At 40.3% G+C, this 27,298-nt stretch overlaps 1 protein-coding gene across 1 annotated transcript in view; it reads left to right on the top strand.

Moving 5' to 3' along the window:
• Positions 1 to 27,298, top strand: part of tmtc2a (transmembrane O-mannosyltransferase targeting cadherins 2a) — a 56,945-nt gene that overhangs the window by 13,109 nt on the left and 16,538 nt on the right. The window contains exons 2-5 of the mRNA XM_051391953.1: positions 13,245 to 13,845; positions 24,461 to 25,295; positions 26,190 to 26,304; positions 27,090 to 27,175. Coding sequence (XP_051247913.1) covers positions 13,245 to 13,845; positions 24,461 to 25,295; positions 26,190 to 26,304; positions 27,090 to 27,175 — 1,637 coding nt within the window. The remainder of the gene's footprint in view (positions 1 to 13,244; positions 13,846 to 24,460; positions 25,296 to 26,189; positions 26,305 to 27,089; positions 27,176 to 27,298) is intronic.

Genomic DNA, 27,298 nt, shown 5'->3' with positions numbered 1-27,298 from the left:
ATTGGTGGGTATTGTTGATGCAGTGTGTCCACACCTGGTGCTCTGCGGGTGTGCTTGCAAATTATACAGCTGAACTAAGGTGAAAAGTGAGCCGGGAACATTGGCAGGCCTTTCTGAGCCCTGACTCTTCACGACCCATCAACATTCATCCATTCCCTGTGGAGAAAAATCAATGCGGGGCAACGTATTTTTCCACGGTGTTCAAGTCCCCCATTTGAATTCAAGTGCGGAAGGGGGGCTTCTATAATGATGAGTTTAGGTGACTGGAAGTGCACGTTTTTATAGGTCACTGTGCCAACACCCGCAGCTTTTCTGGAAGTAGGCCAGTGGAATTGATTGTAGAAGCAGAAGGTTCAGTGAATTAAAGAGCTAAGGGAAAAGGAGTACCTGGCGCTAAAGAAATACATGGTCACGTGCAACTGGAGCTGTAATATTAACAATAGTAACATCGGCAGAATATTTGGACATAAAAATTATTGCTCTCTACACTTTCTTGAAAAAAAAAAACAAAAAAATGAGAAGAAACAAAATCCACCTAGTCTAATTCCAAACTATGGCTGTATTCCTATTTACTATATAGTGCATAAAATTGACTGTAATCAATTTTATTTAAATGTATCTAAACTCTGAGTGTGAAATTTACATACTATATAGCGCCCTCAAAAATTCCACAATGCAATGAAAAGAGTAGTGTCCATGGCATGCATTCGACTCTGCTAACAATCCCACTAGAAATGACAGTTCAGCTCTTCAGCTGTCAGTGATGACGCAAGATGATGTCTGAAATCACAATTTACTTCCTGACTGTCCATTATACAGGGAGCAGAGAGTGAATGAACAAGGGAGTAATTTCAGACAGTGCCTTGAATTGTAGTACACTACTTAATGCAAACAATCCTGGAATTTTATAGATGCAAAAATTACATGATTGAATCTGGGATATTTCTATTTACTGACACAAGTCAACTTTTTAATGATCATTGTCCTGAGAGGATTAATTAAGTGAATGAAGAAGTCATTATTTCTGACACCACATAAGTTGTAGGTTCAACAAACAGCCTATCCACATCTATTCTTATATCTAAGAAATAATGTGAGGAAGCATTTTGTATTTACCTGTTCAGAATGGCTGGCTAGTTTTCTCCATTAGCCTTTAGAAAGACAACCTCAGCCTAGTTTACTGTAAAGGAAAACAGGGCATTCACTGGGTCAGACGGACAGTGTAACATCCCGCACTGGGTTACAAGACACAGCCTGTCGCTCTTGTATTCTGAATTTAAACGGATAATTACAGACTGAATATTTAATTTCTCCCTCATTCAAATGGTTGTTGGAATTTTAATGAAAAGTAAAAGCCCTGTTGCTCATTTTTGTATATTACAGTAAAATTGGCAAGCAGCAAATTAAGACCCCAGTGAAATAGCATAATTCTGCATAAATTCCTGAAGAAGCGGCAATGTTGTATCTGCAGGAGCGAGCTGGGATACAGCAACATCTGTCTGGCATTTTAAATCATATCCCCAGTCTGCACACAGCCGTGATTTATGTATTGTTTGGCGAAGTCGGAGAACGGCACTCAGTCCATTTTTAATCAAGCATCACATTTATCACTGTGGATGCAGGCGACTCAGGGAGGCCACCCTAATTACCCCGTCCACAGTCAGACACTGTAATCAACTGTCCACACCATACTGGATGCAGAATTTGGACCGACTGATTGGCTGCTCATTTGTTTTCTTTTAACATGCTGGAGGTGGTTTTCTGGTTGGATGGAGGGTGTTAAAGTTGGCCACTGTTTCACTGATAAGAGCTGGATGTGTGGGAAAGCCAAGGATTTTGGAAACCCTATAAAACTCTCAGAATGCAGTGCCCCTGGACATTGGCTCATTTAAATGTGTTTTTCACTACGAATGCTGTTGGGCACAGTACCATAATATAGGCATATGGCATATTTATTGGGTGAGATTAAATACCTATGAATTTCCCATTAAGGGCTCCTATCTTAATGTATAAGGAAGAAAGAAAGTTCCTGGTGGTCTTTGGGGTGTTCATGGAGGTGTGAAATTGTAATTTGCTGTTGAAGTGAACTGTACACCTCAGTCCCAAGTGTTTTTTCAATTTGATTGCATTCACACATTTTGCTTTTTTTTTAATAATATATTCTTAAGTGGCAGCTCTGCTTGGAACCTTACTAAACATGCTTCAACAAGCTGCAATTCTGCAAGGATAGAGAGGACAGAAATATTCATCATACTTTATAAAAAATAAATTCATTCACAGCTTTTTGAGGCATCAGTTTTGACCCCTTAAATCCCAATGCAGTCTTTCCCTTCACTGCTTCCGCTATATTTATACCCTGGGGGAGAGTAAAGCATTAGTTTTATTAGCCATTGATTTCCCATAGTCTTTCCCTCTGGTGAGGCAGAGGATTCATCACAGCCTTTTATTGACACCATCACTCAGGGAACGCCGCGGTGGGCTCAGCCTCCTTTTTAGCTGAGGTGGCAGTGGTGGCATTGTTGTCAGATCACCTCTATTTTGTGCGACCAGCTAATGGGAAGTGATCAATCAATCACTTCGATGGAGATAAAGACTTGGCAATCAATCAGCTAAAAAATAGATGAAGGAGTCACACTCTCAATGATTGGGTTCATAATTTTTTAAGTCACTAGAAATGTAGTGTATTGGAAAATTTCTAAGATTACACTAATGACAGTGGACATGTTTGCACACTTGTACGGCGTTAAACCAAGTTTCATTTTAATTTACCGGACAAAATGATGATGATACCACTCATATATCTGTCCGTTAAGTGTGGAACTAGAGCAAAAAGGCAGTTCGCTGAGAGTATTTCTTGGCGAAAAGCTAACTCCCTGGAAAACCAGAACTTGTTTGTACATTTCTGTTTGTCTACGGATTAAACAAATAGGATATAATGTGTTAATCAGTGAGCTTTGGAGTTGTTGTTAGGCCTATTTGTGAACTTTGGACAGATCTAGGGTAGCTGTTTTCCCCTGCTTCCAGCCTTTTTAAGTCTAAGCTGATAGGCCGCCTTCCTTTTCTCATCTAATATTCTGCAAGAAAGCAAATAAGTATATTTTTGCTTTAAATGTTAGATATATCCTTGCACAAGTGTAGAAATTGTGCTTTGCATATCAATGGGCATATCAAAAGACTCTGACATGAAGCAATCAACAGATGATTGCAGAGTGCAGAGTTAAAATATCAAAAGGGAAATGTACCTGACATGAACATGTAAATGGCTGTCCTGGGTATTTGCTTCAGATTTTAATACTGGAAAAAAAAACATGGCAGCCACTCTGGAAATCTGAAATTTAGAGTATTCACTGAGGTTGAATCATGCCTAATTTTTCAATCTATAACATCTATTTGAAGCAGATATTTGGAAGTTCAGAGATGTAAGCCTCAACAATCATTACATATTCAAAATACAGCACTGTGCCTCCTCCAACCTCTCCATTTACCAATTAGTCTGGCTTTCAGCTGCCAAACTCAGCCAGCTCTCAGCCGACCCTTTTCAGACTAATATCCTGAAAACAGAGCTTGTAGGATTAAAAACGTAAATTCTATCCACTCAAGGAACATATAAACAGGCATAAATAGTATTTATTTATCAATCACTACATATTTTCAAGTCACAGTTTATTTAAGTGCACACGTTCATGTTACGCACAGTGACTTGACCCTGGCCTGTTTGGAGTTAGCTGTTCTGCTAATCAGGAAACCAGCTTCACAGGGGACATGAAAGCAAGTCCTTGGCCTGACAAAAGAGAGACAGCCAACTTCCTGACGCTTAGCTCAGACCGTTACAGCCTCTTTGAAGCTGAGAGCCCCCGGAAGAAATCTGTTTCTCCTGATTGGCTGCTTGGACAGGCCGAGGATGTAGAAGAGACTTTATCTTAACCAGGTATGAGTTGACTGTTGGGCCGGCTTGATGATGAAAGTAAAACAGCTGGACTTCAGTGATGAGGACTAACTATGCAGAAGTGTGTTCTTTTGATTATGCGTGGAAGTCTGTAATAATCCTCAGTATTTAATCAAGATGAAAAATTTTCTTTTGCCCTTTTGAGGCATTTCTATTTGTTTGTGTGTTAATTAGTATGTGCATCATAGTGTTAACCAGATTGTGTCCCCAGAACACAGTCTGTGTTCAGACAAATATTTGTGTAAGAATCAATTCACACTATACAGAGAGCCGCTTTCTGTTAGCCCCATGTGCCCCTGCATGAGTGAATACATGCACGTGTGTGTCGGCTACCTCCTATGCAGCAAATATTTTCTTAATAAACACTCGATCAACGAGCATTTCCTCAAAGTAAACACATCGAATGCATGTATCTGTGAGCAAAATTAATGTAAATATTAACCTTTGCCGTATTAGCTAGGCTGTATTAGTCTAAAATGGACTGCTTTGTATAATGCGCTGTGCTTTCACACTAATCTCTACATGAAGAGTTAAAATAAGTCATTTATCTGGCCTTTTCATTCCACCAAACTTCTGGCTGGTTATTCTGTACCCATGGGAAAATTGCTGGGAGCTGCAGGATGGGCTATTTTTAATCAATGAAAAGATAGATCCAGTGAACTGAGCAGGAGAAGAAGAAAAAAAATGTAGGTTAGTGCCTTGAATTCAAAGCAAGTTTCATCCTCTGTGTCTCAGGTTTATTTTCAGTAGTATGTTTATAAAAAGATGAAAATCTTGCTGGTTTTCTTCCTTCTTTTTTTTCACTTCATCAGTGCCCAGTTATGCTGAACGCCATCCAGCAGCAGTTTATCACTGTTCACACATTTCAAGTGATGGAAAGAAACAAATAATTGGACATAAAAACCGCCAAATGAATGTCAAATTTCATCTGACGTACCAGTCAAGGGAAGAGCTTCTGCAAAGCTAAGCATAAATCACAAGTAGGCCACTGGCAGTATGACAGAGTTTTATGAATGCTATCTGGACATTTATGCATTTTTCCTCTCCTCCCATATTCGTGCCAGTTTGGCGTGGGACGGAGTGTGGGAAAGTAATGGTGCCGCTTCTTGTCGGGGTATTGTTCTGCCAGGGGTGTCGCTGACGTATGATGTTTGAACAAACCCTTAATGCTCACTTCCTGACCTCTCTGCCTACAGATATACTAACTAAACACATACAAAGAGTTGATACAACGGGAAAATATTGTATATTGACATCTTTATGCATTGTCCACGTCTGCAGCACGACCATTTAGTGAGGAGAACAAATACGATTTAGATATGAAAAGCATCTTCATGAAGGTAGAAAGAATACTGATGAGGCCGGCGTTCTAGCGTCCTCTTCCCTCTCAACATCTTACTCTTTCGTCTTCATCCCCATCTCCTCATTTTTCTGCCATCGTGCTGTGGCCACATACTGACAGGATTACAGCAGCTGATAATCAGCCAATGAATGAATCACTCAGGCCCAGCCAGCAAGCGTAATGGCTTTACGCATGATCGTCCAACCTTGCACTGTGATGGATGGGTAGGTACCTCTAGGATAAAAAAAAGACCAGATCACCATCTTTCACATGTTCAAGTTGCATCATGTGGTGCAGTACAATACACTCCCTGCTGCAGTGACCATTGAGGTGAAATTTATGGGATTTTTATATCCTCAGCCAGCTGTGGCGTTCGCTGGGAACAAAGCCATGAACACTGTTTTCCTGCCAACTGTAATGCCATATGGAATTAGGACACTGTTTCATATAGATTACATATGGTGTCATTCTACATGTTCAGAGTGTGGAGCCTTGAGCGCGCATACACGCAACCTTTAATCAGATTAGTCGTTGACCCCGACCTTTGTGCATGTCACCAAAACTGCATGCACTTTATGATCACTTTCTAATCCTGTTAGTATTGGATTAACACAGAGGTGATCTGGACCCTGACACCCACCCACACATACACTCTCTCTCCAGCTCTCTTTAATACACTGCCCCTTAGACAGAATCTAAATGAAGATGAAATCAATAATTGGTTGCGGATGCGGTGAGAGCCTCGTCTCCCAATGCAAATTGCTTTGAGAACTCAGTAAAACTTGATGTCAAAATCAATGAATTTGATTTATTGTCAGTAAATTATCAAACATTTGTTCTTGACTTAATCAGGAGGTGTCACTGGAAGCATAACTTTTGCTTTCTTACAAATTAGCAGGGATAAACTACACTATTAATTATCTTTTTGTCCTGTGATAAATGGTGAATCCATTTAGAAAATGTCAGAAAATAGTGAAAAATGTTTTAAAGTCAAAAATGAAGCACTCAGGTGTCATGTTGTGTCAGACCAATAGTCTAAACATCAAATATATTCAGTTCCCAATGATATAAGACACAGAAAACCAGCAATAGTCACAATAGAGAGCAGAAAACCAAAGAATAGTTGGTGTAAAGGCCCCTACATAGAGCTGTTTTGGGCTTTCTCAGCCGAAAATTGACAGTTGTGAGAGAAATATGATGAAATCCTTGGTCGGCAGTCCAAAACAATGGTCCTAGATTGCACTGTGTTGCATTTACTTATGTCTGTTTTTTATTTACTGATAGTGACAGTAAAGCTAGACAGGAAACACGGGGGAGGGAGAGGGGGATGGCATGCAACAAAAGGTTCCCTACTGGAGACAAACAGCTATCTGGATGCCCTTTAACTGTTAAAGTCCACTGTGATTCTTGTTTATTTTTCTTTACTATTTAAGAACAAAAAGGGTGAATACTATTTGACCTAGGCATATTTTTCTTGTTTATGAAGGTGGCAGCTCTGTAATCACACTGCTCTTTAGTTGTTCCACCTCATCACATGTTTGTCTGTGCTGCTGTGATACGGGTTTGTTTTGTCCCCTCAGTACGGAGGCTTTTCCTTCTCATACAGTCTTAATCATCTGCACTGCTGTTACTCCTGCACAAAGCCAGCAACATCAGTGGCGTGTTTACTTCAGCGGTGCGCCAGCCTAAGATTAGCACTGTGTGAATAGGCCTGTCTGCCGCAGTTCTCTGTCTGTGTGCTTAATTAACACTCAGATTGCTCAGTAAGGAGAGGGAAATTTAATAGATCTTGGCCAGACAAGGGGTACTGAAGAGGGCGTCTACCAAAGTAGACCAGTTCAGATGGGTTATTAAGGCAGAGTAGAACGATAAGAAGGATAAAGGAGCAGAAAGTAAAGGTGACAAGTTCAGGTGAATAAGATGGATGGAGAACAAGGCCAAAATGACTTCATAAATACTAGAAATTGAGTTAATGGATGGAGGTGGATGGTTAGAAAGAAAGACATAATGGTAGAAAATAGAAGAGAAAAAAAGGAAAATGAACAAAGAGGTGATGATATCAATGAAATAATGTCCAGGCCAGTATCCATTAACAGTGCTGTTTTCATGATGATTGGCTAATCCATCTCATTACTGCCATCAGGAAGCAGGAGGATGCACTCTGCTACAAAAGGTTGCAATTCAGCCAGTCCTGATTATGTTAAGTGATGGCAGTTTATTCTGCAGATGTTTATTAGAGTGGAACAGGCCGGCCAGTGCACATGCACTCCAGACAGAGAGGCTGGACGAGAGCCCAAATATTTAAAAGAGACTCAAGTGTTGTGTTTTGCAATGCAGTTAATATTGCTGTTCTTTTATTAGAGCACACACAAACATTTAAACTAAAGGTAGGGAGTACTGTACCGTTGTGTGTGTTTGTGCATAAACTTCTCATGTGAAATCTGTAAACTAAACTTTAAGGAAACAACTCTTTTAATAGGATACAGTGTCTGACTCTGGGGATTCAAGGGTCTTGCTGAGAGAAAGAGTCAAGATCCCTCCATGGCCCCTTTGTCTCATGAGAGTTGTTCAGGGAGGATCAGCAGGGCAGGAATGATTTAAACTGTAGCTGGAGTATTGGATAAATAACTTAATGGATTTAGTAAAGAGAAGAGAAAGTTTTTTAATAAAAGAGTGCAAACATGTTCAGCACTAAGGTTCAGGGAGTAACATGTACATCCAAAATGCAAGCACACATAGATAGCTACCCTTGAATATTCAGCTTGTCCATTCAAATACAGGACTAATACTTGGATTTATGACAAAAATAAAATTGATTGTATTCTGAAAATCAAAATAAATATATGTAGTAGAGAATACATTTTTTTAGGGTTGCATTGTAGCCCTTATGTTTTGCTGGCATTGTGATTCCATAATAGATTCCAAATGTTATTGATATTGGTTAAGATTAGTTGTTTAGAATTGCCTTTACTATGATAATGTGTAAATTATATACATCATCTATATATAGCTTTGTGAATGTATGGGCACCATGTGGCGGTTTTGACCACTAGTAGCTATACGGAGCAATATATTCATGAGCGGTTCCCTATTTTGTTTGTACAAGGCCCAGGAAGCAAACCAGGTGCACCATCATGTAGGTGATGTGACATGCATTCCTGTTGCCGGTTTTGCACTATTCCTCTGATTGATAGTTGTCGGCTGTTACACACAAATAAACACGGCAATCTGCCGACAAAGGCAGTAAAGAAGAACACTGCAAGCTAGCAAATTAAACAATATGTAAAAAAAAATAAATAAAAAATGCACCACTTAGAATATTGACAAAAATTGGGTTTGCAAATGTTTTATGAGAAAGAAAGTGCATTTAACACAACAATGATATATGTTTTGGTCAGAAACACTAAATGTAAAGATTTTTGTTTGTGTACAATAAAACTGAATAGTGCTAGTACTTTAATATAAAGAAGACCATAATCTAATTAAAAGTATGTGTTGATGACAGGTGATGACAATACCCAATTTCAATATTATTATTATGAATATTACCATATTATCACCGTGAAGACTGCATACCTGAGAATCTGTGCATTTTATTCCTTTGTGCTAATCATAGAAACTGGAAATATTTAATTAAAAGAGTATCCTGACACATAAGGGTGTGCCAACTCTTTTTATACTACTGCTACACAAGAAATAAAAACTGTAATAATCTGCCAGTAGAGTCAGCTCCACTATAACTGTATTTTTAGGAGATGCAATGATTTCCATTCCTCCCACACATGGGAGCTAATGGAGTCATCTTTTGTTCTTTAAACTTCTGTAACTCCTCTTCCTCTCTTTGTCTCCTCTTTTCTGACTGATGCGTTGTGATAATAAATAATGGCTTTTACTTGAGTCACCTAATCAGTGTACAGAAAATGTCCCTTATATTTTCACACATTCAATGTATATTTGCATGCTCTCCCTAGCAGAGGCCTACAGTGTGGATCTGTAGGCAGCCACAGCATAAGAAGAAGCAAATCACTGGTGGTGAGATCACTGTTGGGGAGGTGGTGGAGTGCCACATTTGCATATTGAAAAGACACATATCCAAACACTGAAAGACATCTAATTTTCTCTTCACTTAAAGCAGTGGACAGGTGAAAGAAGACCTCAACCCATTACAAAAAAAAAAATCCTTACCACTACCCACTAATGTCTCTTTTCAGCCCCTGATGGAAATCCCTTCGATTTTACCTCCCCCCACCAAAAACAAAAAAAGGGAAGAAAATTGAAAAGACCAAACCCGTCCTGTACTTTGAGGATTGTGAATAGAGTGCCCCACAGCCTGCCTGCCTGCCTGCCTGCCCCACATACGGTGGCTGAATACAAAAGACCCCACTCTGTAAGAGCAATCACTACGGGAGACCACTCTATCTGCACCGCTGCAGCGACAGGTCTCAATGAAGCCATCAGCACACACACTCACAAACACAAAGAAAGACACCTTTGCATGTATTCCTTTACCCCTTATAGGGCACACACACACATACACACACACACACACACACACACACACACACACCAGTGCTTTCAATCCATTCCCAAACCCTCATGGCTAATGCATTCTTTTCATCCTCCAGTGGCGGGCAGGAACAGGGAGGGAGATGAGTGGTTGGCGCTGATTTAAATATTTAAATTATTTATCACCAGAGAGTATTGAGATCCAAGCCATGCCAAAGGACACGAGGGAGCTGGGTGAGGGTGAATCCAGCCATGTTTTGATTTGATAGTGTGCTGTTATTGCTTGAGGGGACAGAAAAGTGGAAAAAAACATGGACACAATTGCTGATTTTGGTGGACACGTTACTTATTCTGTTTCAGTAATCTCTCTATAACCTCAAGACATTAATATTAATATACAGCATGAATAAAACTTTCAATGTCGATAATCTGTACATTTCAATATAGGTTTATTGCTCTTATATCCTGAGTCCTCCCACCATCATACCATGCTCGGCACTGTACTGGGGCTATAAAACATTTTATAAATAATAGCTCGCTGTGGAACTACAGTTAAAAAAAAAAATTTAAAAAAAGAGGAAGTAAACTGAGTGATGTAATGCATTTAGTTCTTAGATATATCGGACAAGGGAGAGTTCCACTTTGGCTTGAAGCAGCTCAGAGCCTGAGAAACACACACTTGCCTTTCCCTGACAGAGAACAATCCTGGGAAATGGAGGAATTTACTATATAGCTCACGCGATGACAGGGCTGCAGGCTTGAAGGAAAAAACATGAATTAAGAATAATGCATTGAGCAGTTCTCGCTTTGACACCTCATTTGATGTCCTTTTTATTTTAAAATGTTTCTATTTCTTTTTCTCATTGTCAGTCTTCCCCTTTTTACTTTGCCTGCTCTCATGCTGGGTGCAGGCTGGCAGCTCGAGCTCCCTCGTCCTCTCCCTCCCTCTTTCTTTATGCGGTCTGCACTCAGTTACAATCTCGAAACAAAGGAAGTCCTCGGCTGGCCCCCATGTCGCTGTCCCTTTCCTCTCTTGTGCGCCATTGCAGAAACAGCGATGATCGTAATCAAGCCCTGAGAAAGAAGATTTCCATTAGGCCAGTGTGATCAAATCTTGGAAACCCAAAGTTTATGACATTCAGCCTCACATAACCAGAGTTTGCAGGTTGCAACATGCAACAGCAATATGTAGCCTACATAAAACTAATTAGCAAAACTAAATTAAACCCATAATTTCTGCAGGGCACAGGTCATGTGCATGGTTTGCTTCTGAGTCAGAACTTGTTGGGTGGCATTGTCTACAGCTGAGTATAGTCTAGTATAGTAAAAGCAATTAGCTGCCTTACTGATACTTGACATTTGCATCAAGTTACTATCGTCCTCCATCAGTCTGACTGTGACGTCTGAATTAAAGTTTATGATGAATTCTTTATTCAGTTTGTAAACTGAAAAAAAACTTGCACTTGCAACACAAACAGCATTCAAAATGAGCCCCATGTGACACAGTGGTTAGGTTATAAAGCTAACAGGAAACTGCAAAAGGGAAGGTTTAGTTCCTCTAGTTCCATAGTTCTGGAAGCTTTAGTTGAAAAGTAGCTATTTTTCCCATTTACTTTTTTTCCACTTCCACTTTTTTGTAAGAGTTTGGTAGCCTTCTTATTTTCTTCTGGAAGGTTGAATAGCTTCAGTAAAATCGCTTATAACTATTTTTTTTTAATGAAATTGAGTTTTTATTCAATCAGAATGTTTTCTAAATTACTTTAAATGTTTGGCTTCTTGCGTGTTTCTGATGATAGTTATTTTTTGGGTGCTAGTATCTAACTGGTTTTGCCACACCTGGGTTGGAGGGTTAAGCACGTCCAGTACTTTCAGGTCCCTTTGTGCCACAATTTCAAATAACAAAATAGTTTGAGTTATATTAGATGGTGTTGAGTGGCCTTTTACCTGCTAAAAAGTGATATGAGATCATTTGTATTGCTGTCAGTCAACAGTCAAATCTTAATTTTACATTGATCTGGCAAATAACAAATCTAATATCTGTTGCCTGCTAGTTGGGTAGCATTGGCACTACAGCTGAATGTAGTTTTTATAAAGCCCTGAAGCCACAGTGTTCCATTCAGCATGTTCAGTGATACTATATGTTTTCAGGCAGTTGTGTCTCTTAATAAAGAAGAAGCTAATGGCAGTCCAACATTCAGTGACTTTTATCATTTGACTGATTATAAGATTCACATATACAAGACTCATTGAATTTGTTAAAATTATTTTAGAATTGTGTAAATGCATACTTTATCAATCTAGGCATTAAAATTGAACTCCAGGTAGAACCTCAGATATTAACAATACTGAAAATACTGGTTTATAATTTTCTTCTTGCTTAGTTTTGTGTGTATGTGTTAGTTTTCTCCTTGGTCCCCGCTTCTGGTAGGCTGCCTATAGTGTCAGGAAAATAAAATTTGGTGTTATTGACAGCCAGTATGTGATATCTATGCCAGCTTCATCTCTAATCATATTTCTGATATTATTTTATTATTATGATACTTTATATCTTATGGGGGATTCTCCCACTTGTGGGTTGTTATAGCTGCCATTCATCACTCTTAATCCCTGTGGTGAACCTCATTCGTTACAGCCTGTGAGTGTACATGAATGCAGCCCATGTTCCTGGTAATGATCTGCTAATTATGAGAATCCGCAGCAGCCTCGGGGGGTGTGAAACCACCTGCCCATGTGTGCGTAAGCAGGTACCTGTGACATGTGTACATGCTGTGTTTTCTACACAGCGCACGTCTGTATTTTTAATCACACGCTCTGTGGCCTGTTTATTACATTTGTCTATTAAATTTCACTTATGACTGGATCATCATCAGTAATGTGGAAAACATATTATTCCACATGAAGCCATGCTGATATACAGCATGTGTCTTGAGATGCAGGGGGTTGAATTTTTCCCAAAAAGGCTCTTGAAAAGAAAATTATTTATTCACATGTTAAAATACTTAGTTTCATAATTTAATGTTTCTTTTTTAGCTTAAATCTGCTTTTTTGTGCTTTTTAAAAATGTATTATGTATATGTTGATCACATGGCTACTTATATGTGAAAGAGAGAGAAGGTTTTCTTTTGCACCCAGCAGAAACATGACTTCAAATTAATGTTAACGTTGTTTCTTATCTGCTGGATGTTAGCTAAATTAGCTTTTTACTTACAATTTTACCATATCAACTTTATAGAAAATAATATGTGGTGTTCAGAGCTTGCTTCCGCTGCCCCCAAGTGGCCAAAAAAAATCACTAATTGCAAAAAATATAAAACCACAAAACAATATGGAGTATAATACAAAATAACAGGTACATTTGCCCTAACACCTGTGCTTACCATATGTACTGTATCTACAGTAGACTCCCTTTTATTTGAGGAACTTCATCGTTATTTCTTCTGCCCTTTATAGCCGAGCCATCAAGACCAACCAGGATCTTCTTCCTGAGACTCCGTGGACCAACATTCTGTATGACGACTTCTGGGGCACCCTGCTCACTCACAGCGGCAGCCACAAGTCCTACCGTCCACTCTGCACCCTCTCCTTCCGCCTCAACTACGCGCTGCACGGCCTGCGTCCCTGGGGCTACCACCTGCTGAACCTGGTGCTGCACGCTCTGGTCACCGCCCTCTTCACGGCCTTCAGTCGCCCGCTTCTTGGTGGAGGACTGTGGAGCCTGCTGGCCGGCCTTCTTTTTGCTTCTCATGCGATACACACTGAAGCAGTCTCTGGCGTGGTTGGGAGGGCGGATGTTGGTGCAGCATTGTTTTTTTTGCTGTCACTTCTCTGCTATATGAGACACTGTGGACTCCGTGGGAACCCATGTGGGACTTTTCAGAGCAGCTCGGCCGCCTGGTGCTGGGGTTGGATGCTGGGCAGCCTGTGGTGTGCGGCAGCCAGCATGCTGTGGAAGGAGCAAGGGGTGACGGTGCTGGCTGTGTCGGCTGTGTATGACCTGTTCGTGTTCCAGAGACTCCGGTTTCGCCAGGCACTTCTCCTCCTGCTGGGAAAGGTAGATTAATGCATGCCACGGGGGCCGGTGTGTTCGCTGGCTCTTGTCTTGGCGTCTATACATATCCAGTTTCCTCTTCCTTACCTCAGAGGCAGACCTCATCCAGCCAGCTGTTAATGGTTCCTGTATGGTGGATTAGGTTTTATACTTACCATGGTTGTGAGTGGAAATTGTGTGTGTCGCATGCTGTTTGCTTTCCATTAGGAGTGTAATTAGGAAAGCTGTTTGCCGGTGCACAGTTGGTGCATGAAAAGTAAGCTATTCTCATTTGTCATATGCTAAACAGGAAAAAAATTGTATGCAGAGGGGGAAGTTTTCCACTTCCTCGAAACTTCAGTTTGCTGCAGTAAATATAAACACATTAATGCAAGGAAGATTGGGATCTCAGCCTCATTATGTGTGTGTGTGTGTGTGTGTGTGTGTGTGTGTGTGTGTGTGTGTGTGTGTGTGTGTTTTTGGAAGAAAGAGCGGTTGTACAGGAAAAGCTATTTTCAGGATGAGTTGTTTTTTTGTTCAATTTAAGGTGACAAAAGGTATGTGCAGGAAAACAATAACACATCCCACTCTGGTAAATGATTTGGTGCACTTGTCGAGTAAGCTGTCCAAACATACAGAAATGTGCGCGCACACTAGCCTTCCTCTGCAGGACTCAATTTTTCCGCTCCAAACTCAAGTTATCTGAGGAGGACAACCTTGACGCAGTGACTCATCTGATTATGGGAATCAGCGTTTGACTGGAAAACCTCCCCTCACAAGCACTCCACATTTGATTAGAGAAACTGCTCCTTAGCCAACATGATGGCCCTCGTAAAATGCATAACTGGTGTAATAAAAAGTCCCCTTGGGTTTTACTGAGCAAGGACAGTCTGGCTCTCGTCTGTGTGTGTGTGGGGAAACTTTTTATAGTGGTTTGTTCTGGAGGAAACATCTATAAATACCTCTGTTTGTTGCAAGGTTTGTGATGTAACCTTGTATAGTACATGACAAATGCCCTTTTCTGTTGTACACAAACTCCGGCCCATTACAGACTTATGTGTGACTCTCTTATTTACACAGCCAGCATCCAAATGAAAACATATTCTCCCTACAAGTGTGCATGGCTTAACCGTACCTGTGGGGCAGCTTCTCCAGTAGTGGTTTCTGGCAGAATGATAACCCGCAACTGTTATTAGAGGGGCTTGCGGTGAGCGGCCCAGAGAGATCAGAGAGGGAAGAAATATGATGTTTTTTTTCGCAGCGTTTGGCAGGAGTGACTCCTGTGTGTGTGCTTTCATGACTGCTAGACCTTAGCAGATGCAAAACAACACCTGTCTTTCAAATTGCACCCAGTCATCTATTAAAGCTGTTAAATTATGTTAGAGTAGCTATGCGGGAGGAAAAGGGATGTAACTCACTTGCAGATGATGAGGCAGACAAATATATAATCTATAACCTGTTTCAGGGGAAAATCACGCTCATAAACAATCATAGTATGTAGAGTAAAGACCAAATTGTGTCTCAGGTTTCACTTCTCAATCTGCTCCCTTCCTGAATATTTTTGAATCTGCCAACCTCAGTGGTCAGGGGAAGAATACCAGTTCTCAACTGGGCAACTAAAAATCTTGATCTTGATCTTGATAAGTGAGATGTAAAATATCATTCAGGGCCTCACTTTAACTTAATATGCATATATAACATATTTATCTTTGGAGACTTTGGATTCTTGCCCAGAATTTAAAATAAAGTTCTGTGGGTTTGAGATAAGCATGAGGCTGACTAACTGACCCTCAGGTGAGTCTGTGGGGCTAAAGAGGTTACATTTGTTGAACCACCTACCTCTCTGACACTGTCTCAACCTTAAATTATGGGGGGAAAAAAGATAAATATTGAAATTTCAAACATTCTTAAAATGTAATATTTGTTGGCATTGTATTGTATTATTGGGTGTTCCCCTTTTCCATCTTTGGTCTACAAACAAAGACGAGCCTTGGAATTGAAACCACAACCTGAAAGACATCGAGTACTACTTGTTCCAGTCGATTGCATTACGGTCTGAAAGATTTCATCACCCTCCGTGCTTGTCAGAAGCTGTTATGAAAAATCACATTTCCCTGTGTATTTATCACACAGGAGAGCAGGGACATCATCAGCAGCCTCCACCTCTCTGCCCAGACACAATAGCCCTGGCCGGCATCCATGTGCCCGTCCGTCAGGTCCTGGTGCCAACCCCCCCCTCCACCGCTAGCACATCTGGCTCGTTTATCACTCTGGCAATGCCCTCCTCTCTTGCCCCAGTCACAGTTATCTTGGCAGGGAGCTCGTTATGTGCCGGGGCCAGCCACAGGGGCAATCGTTTCCTCGATTATGAGCCAGACGTTTCAGGACGCATGGGAACACAAAAGGGAGAGGGATATCGGTAGAGAATAAGTGAGGGAGAGGGAAACTATGCTCTCACTTCCTTTCCTCTATCTGTTGTTGGTCTTTCTCACCTACTGTGCCCTAGCAGCACTTTGGGAATGATCGACTTGGCTTCTCCTGTATCATATTCTACTGCTGAGGGCACAGTCAGCGGCCATTGAATTGTTTGAAAATTGTATTTTTTATTCAATCAAAAATGTTCCATTTCTTCCACAATGAAGCAAAAGATTGAAACACCCTCCCCCGACATCACATTACCTGACCGCTGCCTCACAGCAGCCACAAACAATGAGGAGATGTAAATCAGCTGCAGCGTGGCACAGGCGACAGATGCGCTTCGGCCAGCACTCCATTTCTCATCCTATTAACTCCCTAATCAGACTGAGATGAGATTTCAAATGAGACAAGGTAGGACAGAGGGAGAGTTAGAAAGTGATAGATGGAGACAAAGGAAGGTGTGGTGTTAGCACTGCAGCCTATTGAGAGGGCAGAATGAGTCTTGCATGCCAGAATCATAGAAACATAATGTCTTTGTTCTTTCCGCTCTCCATTTGTCAATGGCTAAAACAAACTGGTTGATGAATGAGGCTCCAGGCTTTAGACGGGGGCCAGGGAAATTGTTTGCTTTTGTTGGTAGTAGGAAAAGTCAGAGATCTCTCTGTTAAGCCTGAGGTAAACTGTGATTCTTTGGCAGGCAAGATTGATTTCATTCAAGGTGTTTATTTAAATGTTGAGCCAGACTTTTAAGCATTTACTTGACTGAATAACATCGACGTCAGTGATCATACCTTTTAGATAAATCAAAAGGTGTGAAATGAAATACAGTTCCTCAAATAGAAATAAAGCAGGATTAGATGGGAGGACTTTTTCTCACTCTCCCTAATCCTCCATATTCTACTCCTTTGGATTTTCGTACTGAAAACAATGTGTGCACCTGGAGTCAAATGAAAGATGAGAGATTTTACTGAAGGACATGGACAATATAGGGCTCTGGTTCTGGCTCTATTCTTGCAATTAAAGTGTTACGGACTCCTCCTTCTAATTTGTCTCAATGAGCGCTGCAGGCACGCAGATTAAGTTCGGTGTAACCAGCTGACGGCTTGATGAATGTTGTGCCAATTATCATGTGGCAGAAGCACTCGGCTGCGAAATGATGCCCTCTGTTGCAAGTTCTGCTGCATGCTCTTTATTTAGCTTGCTATCATGGGTAATACCAAAAAGTAGTCCATGTTCAGGCTTTCTGACACATTTAAACAACATATCATGTCAGAATTCTTTTTAATTCTTATCCTAAACCTGCCACACAAGTGTTCCAGATTGGATTCAGCCGCACAAACTTATTGTAAATTGCTCCAATATACTTGATGAACACCATCTGAAAGCACCAGACAAAACCAAACAATTTCCGTCAGAAGTGGTATTATGGGACCCACAAAAAAAGCTATCAACACCATGTTATTGCAAAAAAAAATACTAAATGGTTCACAAACATCTTTCTCATGCAAAGTGGGACTAAAATGGAAGGGGGTGAAGGGGATGTGACAGTCAGATAGAGGGACAAGAAGTTTTATTTCATCATTTTATTCCAAAATCATTCCGATTAAGGCAAACATAGCTAATACTATCAAACAAGTGTTTTCTCTCGGTGGAGAAAGATGATTTTGTTCATATTAAAGAAAAAAGTATGAAATTCTTTTGGACCCCATTTACACATTGTCACTTCATGCATGCTACCCCATCTCAAAGAAGCTAAGTATAAATGTGTCCAAGAAGCGAAGAGAAAGATTGAAATCCGATTGCTTGCTCTCTAGCCAGATATTGAAAAGGTGTAGATGCAGCCGTGTCTCAAAGATGCATACGTATTTTTTTACTCCTTCCTAGTGTAACTACATCAGTAAGTATTCTGTGGTGTGTCCCTTGTGATAAATTAAATTACACAGCAAATTTGCGAAAGCAGTTCCAGTAGCTTCCACACATCATACAGAAGGGACACTAAGCATTTTCTCAATCACCAGCAGATTCAGGTGTATTACCACTACTCTCTGGGCTGTAGTAGGGCCAACACTGATTTTCACGTAGCATGAGAAAACCAACAGATAGCTATCAGATTTATGACCTATACGGTGACGCATAAGTCACATCTTGAATTTGCATGTTGATTTTGTCCGAATACAAGACATTTGTGGTAGGAAATGTAAATGGGGCCTTAAATCACTTGTACATGCCAGTTAAGAACTAATCTGTTAACACAAGTGGTTCTTGCATGAGCCTCATTGTAATTTTGCACTGGAATGTGCGTTTGAGCTGCTCATTATCTTCAATAGCGCAAATCAATTGATCTTTCAAGTAACCAAGTAAGTATGAAATGGGTCCAACAAAGCAAAATCAGACGCACGACATCTCATCAAGAGCATCAAGAGTTCGTACTAAAACCCCTGTCACGCGGATGTCACTACATTATTCCCACTGGAACTTCTTTAAATGTCAAGTTAACACCACCGGTGCCCCTGCTTTTATCAGCTGTCTTAGTGGATAGCATACAAGGCTTCAACCTGTGACCCATCTCATTACAGGTCTCTGTGCCAGCAGCAGCAGGGCTTTCATGGAGAGAACTATGGGGTAATTAGGTCACTCTATCAAAGTCAACCCTCTCAATGCCAGCCATGGTGCTGCTGTCTGATGACTTGGGTGAGTTGTGCCAAGTCAGCAGAATCCAGAACACATTAGAGCTGGAAAAAGAACTGGATGCATGCCTCGTTGTACCTTTCATCGCGATTTAGCATGTCACTGGTAATGCATCAAATACGAGCGCTGCTGGATGTGTGTTGTGCAAACACAGTGTGTCCAAAACTTTGAAGGCCTTTCCATGCACATGTCACTGAGAAAGAATTGCTCCACAGTAGGGAGATGTAGCTCCCACCTCAACTTTTTGAAAACTTTCTCATTTGAAAAATATACCTTCATTATTTATTTTAACTTTTAATGAATAGTAATGGTAAAGTGTTTGGTTTTGTGTATATTTTAGAGAAATCTACAGTAATTATAATGATCAACACTGTTTTTTTTTCTCTCTAAAAATGGGTTTTGGAGGATAACTATAACACTTTAATTTAACTTTCTCAAACAAGTTGTTGAAAAAAAATCCCATGCTTGATCAGCCCTATGCTGGAAAGAGTTATGAGCCATTTAAATTGGACACGACTTTAACAAGAATAGTCCGGAAGATTGATCCCCTGCTGTCTTGCGTCAGTCCACAGCAGCTTTAAACAGTGCACGCATGAAGTCAGCCGTATCCTGCTGTTTCTTCAGACATGTTTTAAACACTCTGCACGCTACAGTGTCAACAGATGGACCACACACTTCTGGGATTAATAAAATGAGAGCTAATAATGAATGGCACCACAAAAGATGAAGGCTCGGGAGCTTAATAGTGTGTGTTTATACGCGGAAAGAGAGAGATGGAGAGAATGAGAGAGGGGTTAATTCAGGAAAGAAAGTGGATAATAAACTGAAAGAGAATAAAAAGTAGTAGAGGGAAAGCTGCAGAAATTGATGCTGAATTTCCAAATGAGGATCCAAAGTGGAGGAGATATGTGAAAGAGCGTTAGGTTCAAAGGCTTGGAGCGAGCGGGATGTTACATTTGACAGTTGGCAGAGGATTATGCGGCAGCCTTCCTCCATGGATACACACAGATCTCATGAAGTCCAATCAATCAGAGCAAGAACCAGTTCCCAGGAATTTAAGTGAGATAGCAGGAAAGCGGAGAACGGTGAAATTTTGAAAAAAAAAATCTTTTAAAAAAACACTCACTGAGGATATAACTGGTATTTGTGGCGGTATTTTAGTTTTTTGATGTAGCATTGTTTATTTTCCCACTGATAATAAAAAAATATATATTTAACCTATAGAGAATGTAACGTCACTTAAGTATATCTCCAGAAGTTGAGTTTGTATTTTTGAGCAGAAAGTATTTTCAGCCCAATATCGAAAAACATGCTAACTTTGCACTCATTGCCTCCGTTGTAAAGATTTGAGAAGCACAAGTCCGGTAAAAACATTATGGTTAGACGGCAAGTTGCCCCAGAAGTAGATCCACATTAGCTAATCCAGGGGGCTAACTCTTCAAGAATCCCTGTGTTGTCTTAAACCCCCTTTAACACCGATGTCCCGCCATTACTCATAACACCACTGGCGCCCCTGCTTTCATCAGCTGTCTTCATCCAGTGAACAATCTCATTATATTTCTGTGCCAGCAGACATGGTGCTTTTATGGATGAATTCTTAATTTTGTATGCAACGCATATGGTCTTGGCCGCTGGTTCTAAAACTATGGTAAGATCTTCCAAAAAATATATCAGAGAATCCTCTGTGTACCACTATACGGAGGAAATATATATATTTTAAATGAAATAACTTAATTTAAAAACATAATATTATCAATCAAAGTTTGAATGAAAATATAAACTTGTACATTGTGAAAATATAATTCAATCGCATTAGCATGAGCCACAAAAATGAGAATAAGTTCAGGTTGAAAAATAACTGAATTGTACTAATTCTCTCATTGAAGTCTGATCATGAGGCGAGCATGAAAAGATAAGTTGCTATGATGACTTTGTTACCAAAGGCAAAAGGTGGTTTAAAGATTTTTATTGAGTTTATGGAGAAAAAAATTGAATTTGACAGACAAGGACAAATAAAGACAGAATAGACCTTTCCGGTTGTAGCGGTTTGGCTCGTTAAACACAGGTGTAACTCATAACCTTAATTAGGTCCGTCCTGGTGTCGAGCGTGCTAGTTCAGTGGCACACTTGAATGTGGCAAAGCCATCGTTAATGTGATTAGTTACACCTGTGCTTCTCCTGCCAGGAGTCAAAACATGCACCACGAGAAAGGTCCAAGAAATGGCCAGAATTAAGTTTATGTATTTTTTTTAACTTAACTTCCAGAGCAGAGTCATTAAGAGTATTAAGCTCAGAAAATCTCATTTTAAGATCTGTATTAGTGAGTTTAGTGTCCTGCCAATATTGCTGAGCATAGATAGACAAAGTAAGCTGGAATTGTTAGGGAAATCAATAAATCAACTGCGAAATCGAGAAAGGACTTTTTAGAGCAATTAGAGGGTGTAGTTGAGTAGGGAGTGATTCAGTTGGTTGGTTATTGAAGATCTATTTTCAACCGACCGCAGGAGACTACTGAGTTGGGAGGAACGGTCGTTGTAGACTTCTGCAGTATCACTCTTACAGGAAATAAAAAGAGGCAATCCTGCCACTTCGTGCCTACTTCAATAACCAACCTGCAACCTGATGCTTCTAAAAACACTTAGAAAGCTTGTGTAAAGTTGGGAAGAAAACTGCAGATATTTGCTGCTGAGTTTGTGAATTTATGGCCATACATCATTGAAAAGCAGAACCGGCCTCCGCTCTAGCACACTTGCAGTTTGACTTCTTCATGTGATTGATCGGGGAGTCAATTAAGGAACGATTTTGAAATAGACAAGGCAGCGAGGGGTAAAATGAAGCTCATTCACCTAAATACCACAAATGACTCTCTTGCTGGAATTGGCTTATCTTCTAATACCAAGCAGAATTGGATTTCTCAGACAGTTTCCTCCCTTGACAGCCAACACGAGCCCATCCATCAATAAGCACACCCCCCCTTTTTATGTAAAAGGAACTCTCTCTTATCCTTTGTGTACTACCTTTCAGCGTTGAAATCAATATCCAATCTTTTTCCACTCTCACTTCCTCACTGCCATTGAACTCCTTGAACTGGCCCTTTTCCATCGTACTATTGACAAGTGACTTTCTGTAACTAGCTGTGCCTACACTTCTTACCTTAGTTAAACTCTTCAGGGAACTTTTCCATTTCAGATCCGGAGAAATCAGCTGGAGCCAAAAGGTCAGGCGAGGCAGTGCTAAACCTCTTATTCTAATCCTAACATGGGTTTGTTATGGATAACTTGTGTGTTTCCATCATGGTTCCTCAAAGTGCACACATGAGCTTACTCATTCATGCTCATTGTAGGAGAGGAAATAAATCTCTCTAAAGTTTATTAATGAGACAATTGAAAGCTTGTTCTTTGTTCTTTGTGTAGCTTTTAAAAAAGATTATATCTGCCTATTGTGCAATTCATTCAGAGCGGATTATACAGAAAGTCTAAATTATTACTATTGTAGTGTAAACTGACTTAAGAGATAAAAAAAAATTAGGGTCACACTGGATCAACACTTTGAATTATAGATGCTCTGATGATGATTATCAGTTACATCAAAGCCCACACTGATAACACAAAAAACAGACCACCAATATATAAACTTCTCCTGTCCTGCGCAAAAATACAACACAGTGTAAAGAGTATTTACAGTATGTAAGCATGTACCAGCTCTAATTCCCCGTGGACAGGTTCAAATAGAGTTCATATTGCACTGGTGCTCGGAATAAATAAATGGGCTCAGAAAATAGAAAGGAAGCAGCATCTCTGTGATCATCACTCATGATGTTATGTTGTATTTAGTCCACTAGGTAAAGAACATGACTAACAAGCACTTTTTGGTCAGGACTGCGCCAGACTGTCTCCGTCAATAAGTCTTTGCCTGTATATGCCATTCCAGTTTCATCAGTGTTTAATGAAAGACATGAAATCAGATTTACTTAATCTTGGCAAAAACACACCACTAAATCAGATTTAAGCAGTAATTGATTTCAGAAAGCATCATATCAGAATGTTGTATTGAAGAAATCAGACATCAGAGCATCTGACAGAGAAAGCCAAACAAAAATTGTCTTGCTGTCATCAGTCTTATGGCTACGCCTTCCCATTTCTTTCCCTTCTGTCACTGATGAATGTCATTTAACAAGCCAGTGATCATAGGTCAAGAGGTTAAGGATGTGATCGTACAACCCTGTTATGTTTTAGTAACTGTAACTCAAACTGCCGACCATAGTGAAGCAACTGAAATGAATTACTTTTGCCCCAGCGGCGTATCACATAGTTCCAGTCTCTGGCTTTAAATCTAATTTATGCATCAAAGACTGATTTAACAGATTTTTAAAGAATCACTAACCAAATGTCATCTGCATTTCTTTCCAAGTATGTATCAATGCAGCCATTTTTAAGGAGTTTAACATGATTTAGTTTAGAAAGGGAGCATTCATTCAAGGTTGCATTGAGGGCCCTGTTGGCGTGTGACAGTTCGTTTAAAGGTGTTGCGTGACAGAGGACCTAATGGTGATCATGCTGCGGAATTAATGCTCTTATGAGATGTAAACAGCATCTGCATACCAACACAATGAGTCCTAAGCTGATTACCAGTCACACTCACTGCAAAACCTGACAGGCAACAGGGAAAGACTTAGAGAGAAATCCTCTCATGCTTCAAGTTTACTTCAAAGTTGAGCCCAGCAAGGTCAGAACTGAGGAGAATGTGGTTTACTAACGTATAGAAAATTATAGAAATAATCCTTACTTCACATCTGTATGGAAGTATGATGATTTTTCTCTTTTTTCGTTGATTTTGGACTTTTTCCCTTCTTACCCTTAATAATATGTTCTCGACATTTCAAAATAATGCATCTTTCACCAGTTTGAATATGACATATTTAATTAAAAATGATGATTTCTTCATATAAACAGTCCCATTGTTGCTGCCCAAAAGTGACACCTATTATAGGACACAGCTGTCCAAATCCCAGTGTGTCTTTCACCAGTTTGAATATGTCATATTTCACTATTTTCATGTAAACAGAGCTGTGTTGTTTCTGGCTATGGTGCATTTTAATTTTAAGAACTATGCTAGTGTTACAAAGAACTGTATAATTGTACATGAGTGCGGTTTATGCCCCAGGCGGCTATCAAAAACATTCCAGAGATTGCTTTGCATAGTTTCTTTTTCTATACAACAGTGGGATAATACATTTCGAAGTTTCTAGGATTTATAAATCAAACCTTAACAGCTCATACTGAAAGATTGGGACTAACAGCTGGTTGTTTACTGAGACCACAAATACATTTACAGGACCATTGTCACTCTGGTTCAGCGCTTATCCAGACCTTGAAAAACTTGACAGGTATTAAAAAGCCTTCTTATATGAAAACAAATTCAGGTGCTCTGGAACACGGAAAAAATATTGTGGTTTTAACTAAGCTCTTCTGGACTGAAATGTTGATTTAGGTGTTTTCCTTTAGCATGAGTTTTTTTTCCCCCTCTCTTTCAGAAAAAGAACATCAGCGTTTTGCTGAGTCTTGGTGCGCTGGCTTCCTGGGGAGTGATTCTGCTGTCAGCTCGCCTCTACTGGATGGGCAATAAGCCTCCCAACTTCTCCAACTCTGACAACCCCGCAGCTGACTCGCCACATTTTCTCACTCGAATGCTAACGTTCCTCCACCTGCCCGCCGCCAACGCCTGGCTCCTGCTCTGCCCCGACAAGCTCAGTTTTGATTGGTCCATGGACGCTGTGCCCTTGGTCAGGTCTTTAGCCGACTGGAGGAACCTTCACACTGTTGCCTTTTATGGTGGATTTATCCTCCTGGCTTTGTTTGGCCTTCGTAGCCCCACCTACAAAGCCAAGGAGACTAATGGGAAGACCTATGTCACTAATGGGAAATCAATCACTAACGGGAATGGTTACCATGCCCTTGACACAAACCATAACACAGACCAGGGACTGCCAAAGTCCACCTTGAATGGGTCAGATGGACTCCACCACTGCCCTCCACGGACCTCCCTGCCCCCTACAGAAAACCTAGTAATATTTTCATTAGGCATCATGTCATTGCCTTTCATCCCAGCCACAAACCTATTCTTTTATGTAGGTTTTGTAATTGCAGAGAGGGTACTATACATCCCCAGTATAGGCTTTTGTTTACTGGTTGCTACTGGTGCAAGAACCGTGTATGTCAGACTGAGGACTAGAGGCTGCAAGGCCTTACTGTTGTGTCTCTGTACGGGACTAGTGCTGCTGAATGGACTCAGAACTGTTCAAAGAAACAGGGACTGGAGCAATGAGGAGAATCTCTACAAGTCTGGGATTGGTGTGAATCCTGCTAAAGGTGAGAGAAGGGCACCGTTTATCATTAGGGATGGGTATCAAACTTTAATACCTTTTTAGTACTGACTGAAATCTCTGCATAGCATCAGTATTCAAAGCAGTCAAGCACCAAAATCTGATTTAAAGCAAGACAATATAACTTTTGAATGAAGAAATAACACATCCTTTATCTAATACACTCTAAATCTTATTGCCAAAGTGACCTGGTATGACTAACTTATGGTGGCTAATGTGTCGGTAACATGATACCTTATTTACTTGTGCTACTTTTACATAATGTATTAGCATTTACCAATATCCTATGTCTTGTGACATTCACAAGAAATTAAAATCTTTCATTTTGCTAACTGAAAGGCACCCTGCAAAGTTTTTGACCACTAGTGGCGCTACGAGTCCTTGTCTATTTGTCTCAAGCATGCCCACGAGGAAGCAGAACACGATACGCATTACTGAAGATGGTTTCACATTATTGAAATGATTGACGTTCAGTACTTTTGTTAGATCTCAATGGGACATTGAATCTAAACATAACTTTTGTTTGTTTGAAAGAAAACAGTGGGAATAAAGTTAAACTAACATCTCTGCTTGGGGAACTTCAACACAGTTAAACCCACAGAGAAAACCACAGTTATTTTAAATCCAGTCTTGCATGAAGAAGAAAATTTCATGCAAGACTGGCTTTAAAATACTTCAAATACAGAAGTAATTCTAAGTCACATTACACCAATGAACATAAGCAGTATAACTATGTAGGCTTTAGTGATGACTTGTTATTTAATAAACCGATTACAGTTTATTTTGACAAATTGATGGCAATAACAGTATTTTTACATCAATACCAAAAGTTTTTCCACTCCACAAGTGCAACTTTTTGACTGACACATGTCTCCTGTAGCCTGGGGAAACTTGGGAAACGTACTGAAGAACCAGGGCAAGATGGCGGAGGCAGAGAAGGCGTACAGAAATGCTCTTCACCACCGAGGGAACATGGCTGACATGCTGTATAACCTGTGAGTGTTAAAGACGCCAGTTCCCCCTCCTCCTGTTTGCAAAGTCTTGACACGAACGAGTTCTGATTCTCCCCCATCCATCACTTGAGATCGCAGCGGCAGAACAAGAAAGGCAGAAAGAGAAAGGAAGGGAGAAGGGAGAATGACAGAGATGGTGACAGACAGGAAGAACTTAAAGAAGCCAAAACAAAAATAGATCTAATACAGGAGGAAAGCAAGTGAGACGTAGAGCTAAGAGTGATGCAAGAGTGTGACAAAAAGGAAATAACTTTGTGTGTCCCTGGTGACTCTTTGTACCTTCTGCTACTGATTAGATTAGTCGTGGTTTGCAGGGCCTATGGGAGATCACTTCCAATCCTGCAACACAAGGTGTCAAAGGTGCCAAAACCTCATAGCAGACCCATGTCTTTTGCTCTCATGCTGACACTGTTTTTCTCCCTCTCAAGTTACGGGTGTCAGGAAGCTGGCAAAGCAACATAGGGAGAAGGGAAAACCGAATGTTGGTGTTCTTGCTTTCTTTAAAACGGAGGTGCTGTTTGAATATGATGGATGGTCGGGTATATTGGGGTTATGTGTTGGTATATTAGGTAAGGGATACAGAAGCTGCTACATTTTGTTTTTATTTCTTAGCTTTCACCCAAAGTGCCCTCATCACTTTGACATGCTGTAATTTTGGGTAAAGCTTACTTTAGCTTCACAGATTTAAAATAACAAGACAAATCCTCTGTTATGCAGTTTATGGTGTTATAAAATTGTCTCACATTTTTTCTTTTTTTCTCTATTAGTGGCTTGCTGCTCCAGGAGAATGAGCGTTTTTCTGAAGCGCTGCATTATTACAAACTGGCCATTGGGAGTCGGCCAACACTGGCATGTAAGTAAACTTAAGATAAAGTCTCATTTTGTAGCTGATACGTGATGTTTGGAGTGGTTGTGATCAGGGGAAGAGTTATCAGCAATTAGATGTTCTCATTTTGGCTGAGTCTTTATTTGGATT

This window comes from Dicentrarchus labrax, unplaced genomic scaffold, assembly GCF_905237075.1.
Source record: "Dicentrarchus labrax unplaced genomic scaffold, dlabrax2021, whole genome shotgun sequence".
Lineage (NCBI taxonomy): Eukaryota > Metazoa > Chordata > Actinopteri > Moronidae > Dicentrarchus > Dicentrarchus labrax.
Note: the sequence above shows the minus strand (reverse complement) of the source record. Positions and strands in the feature narration are given on the sequence as shown.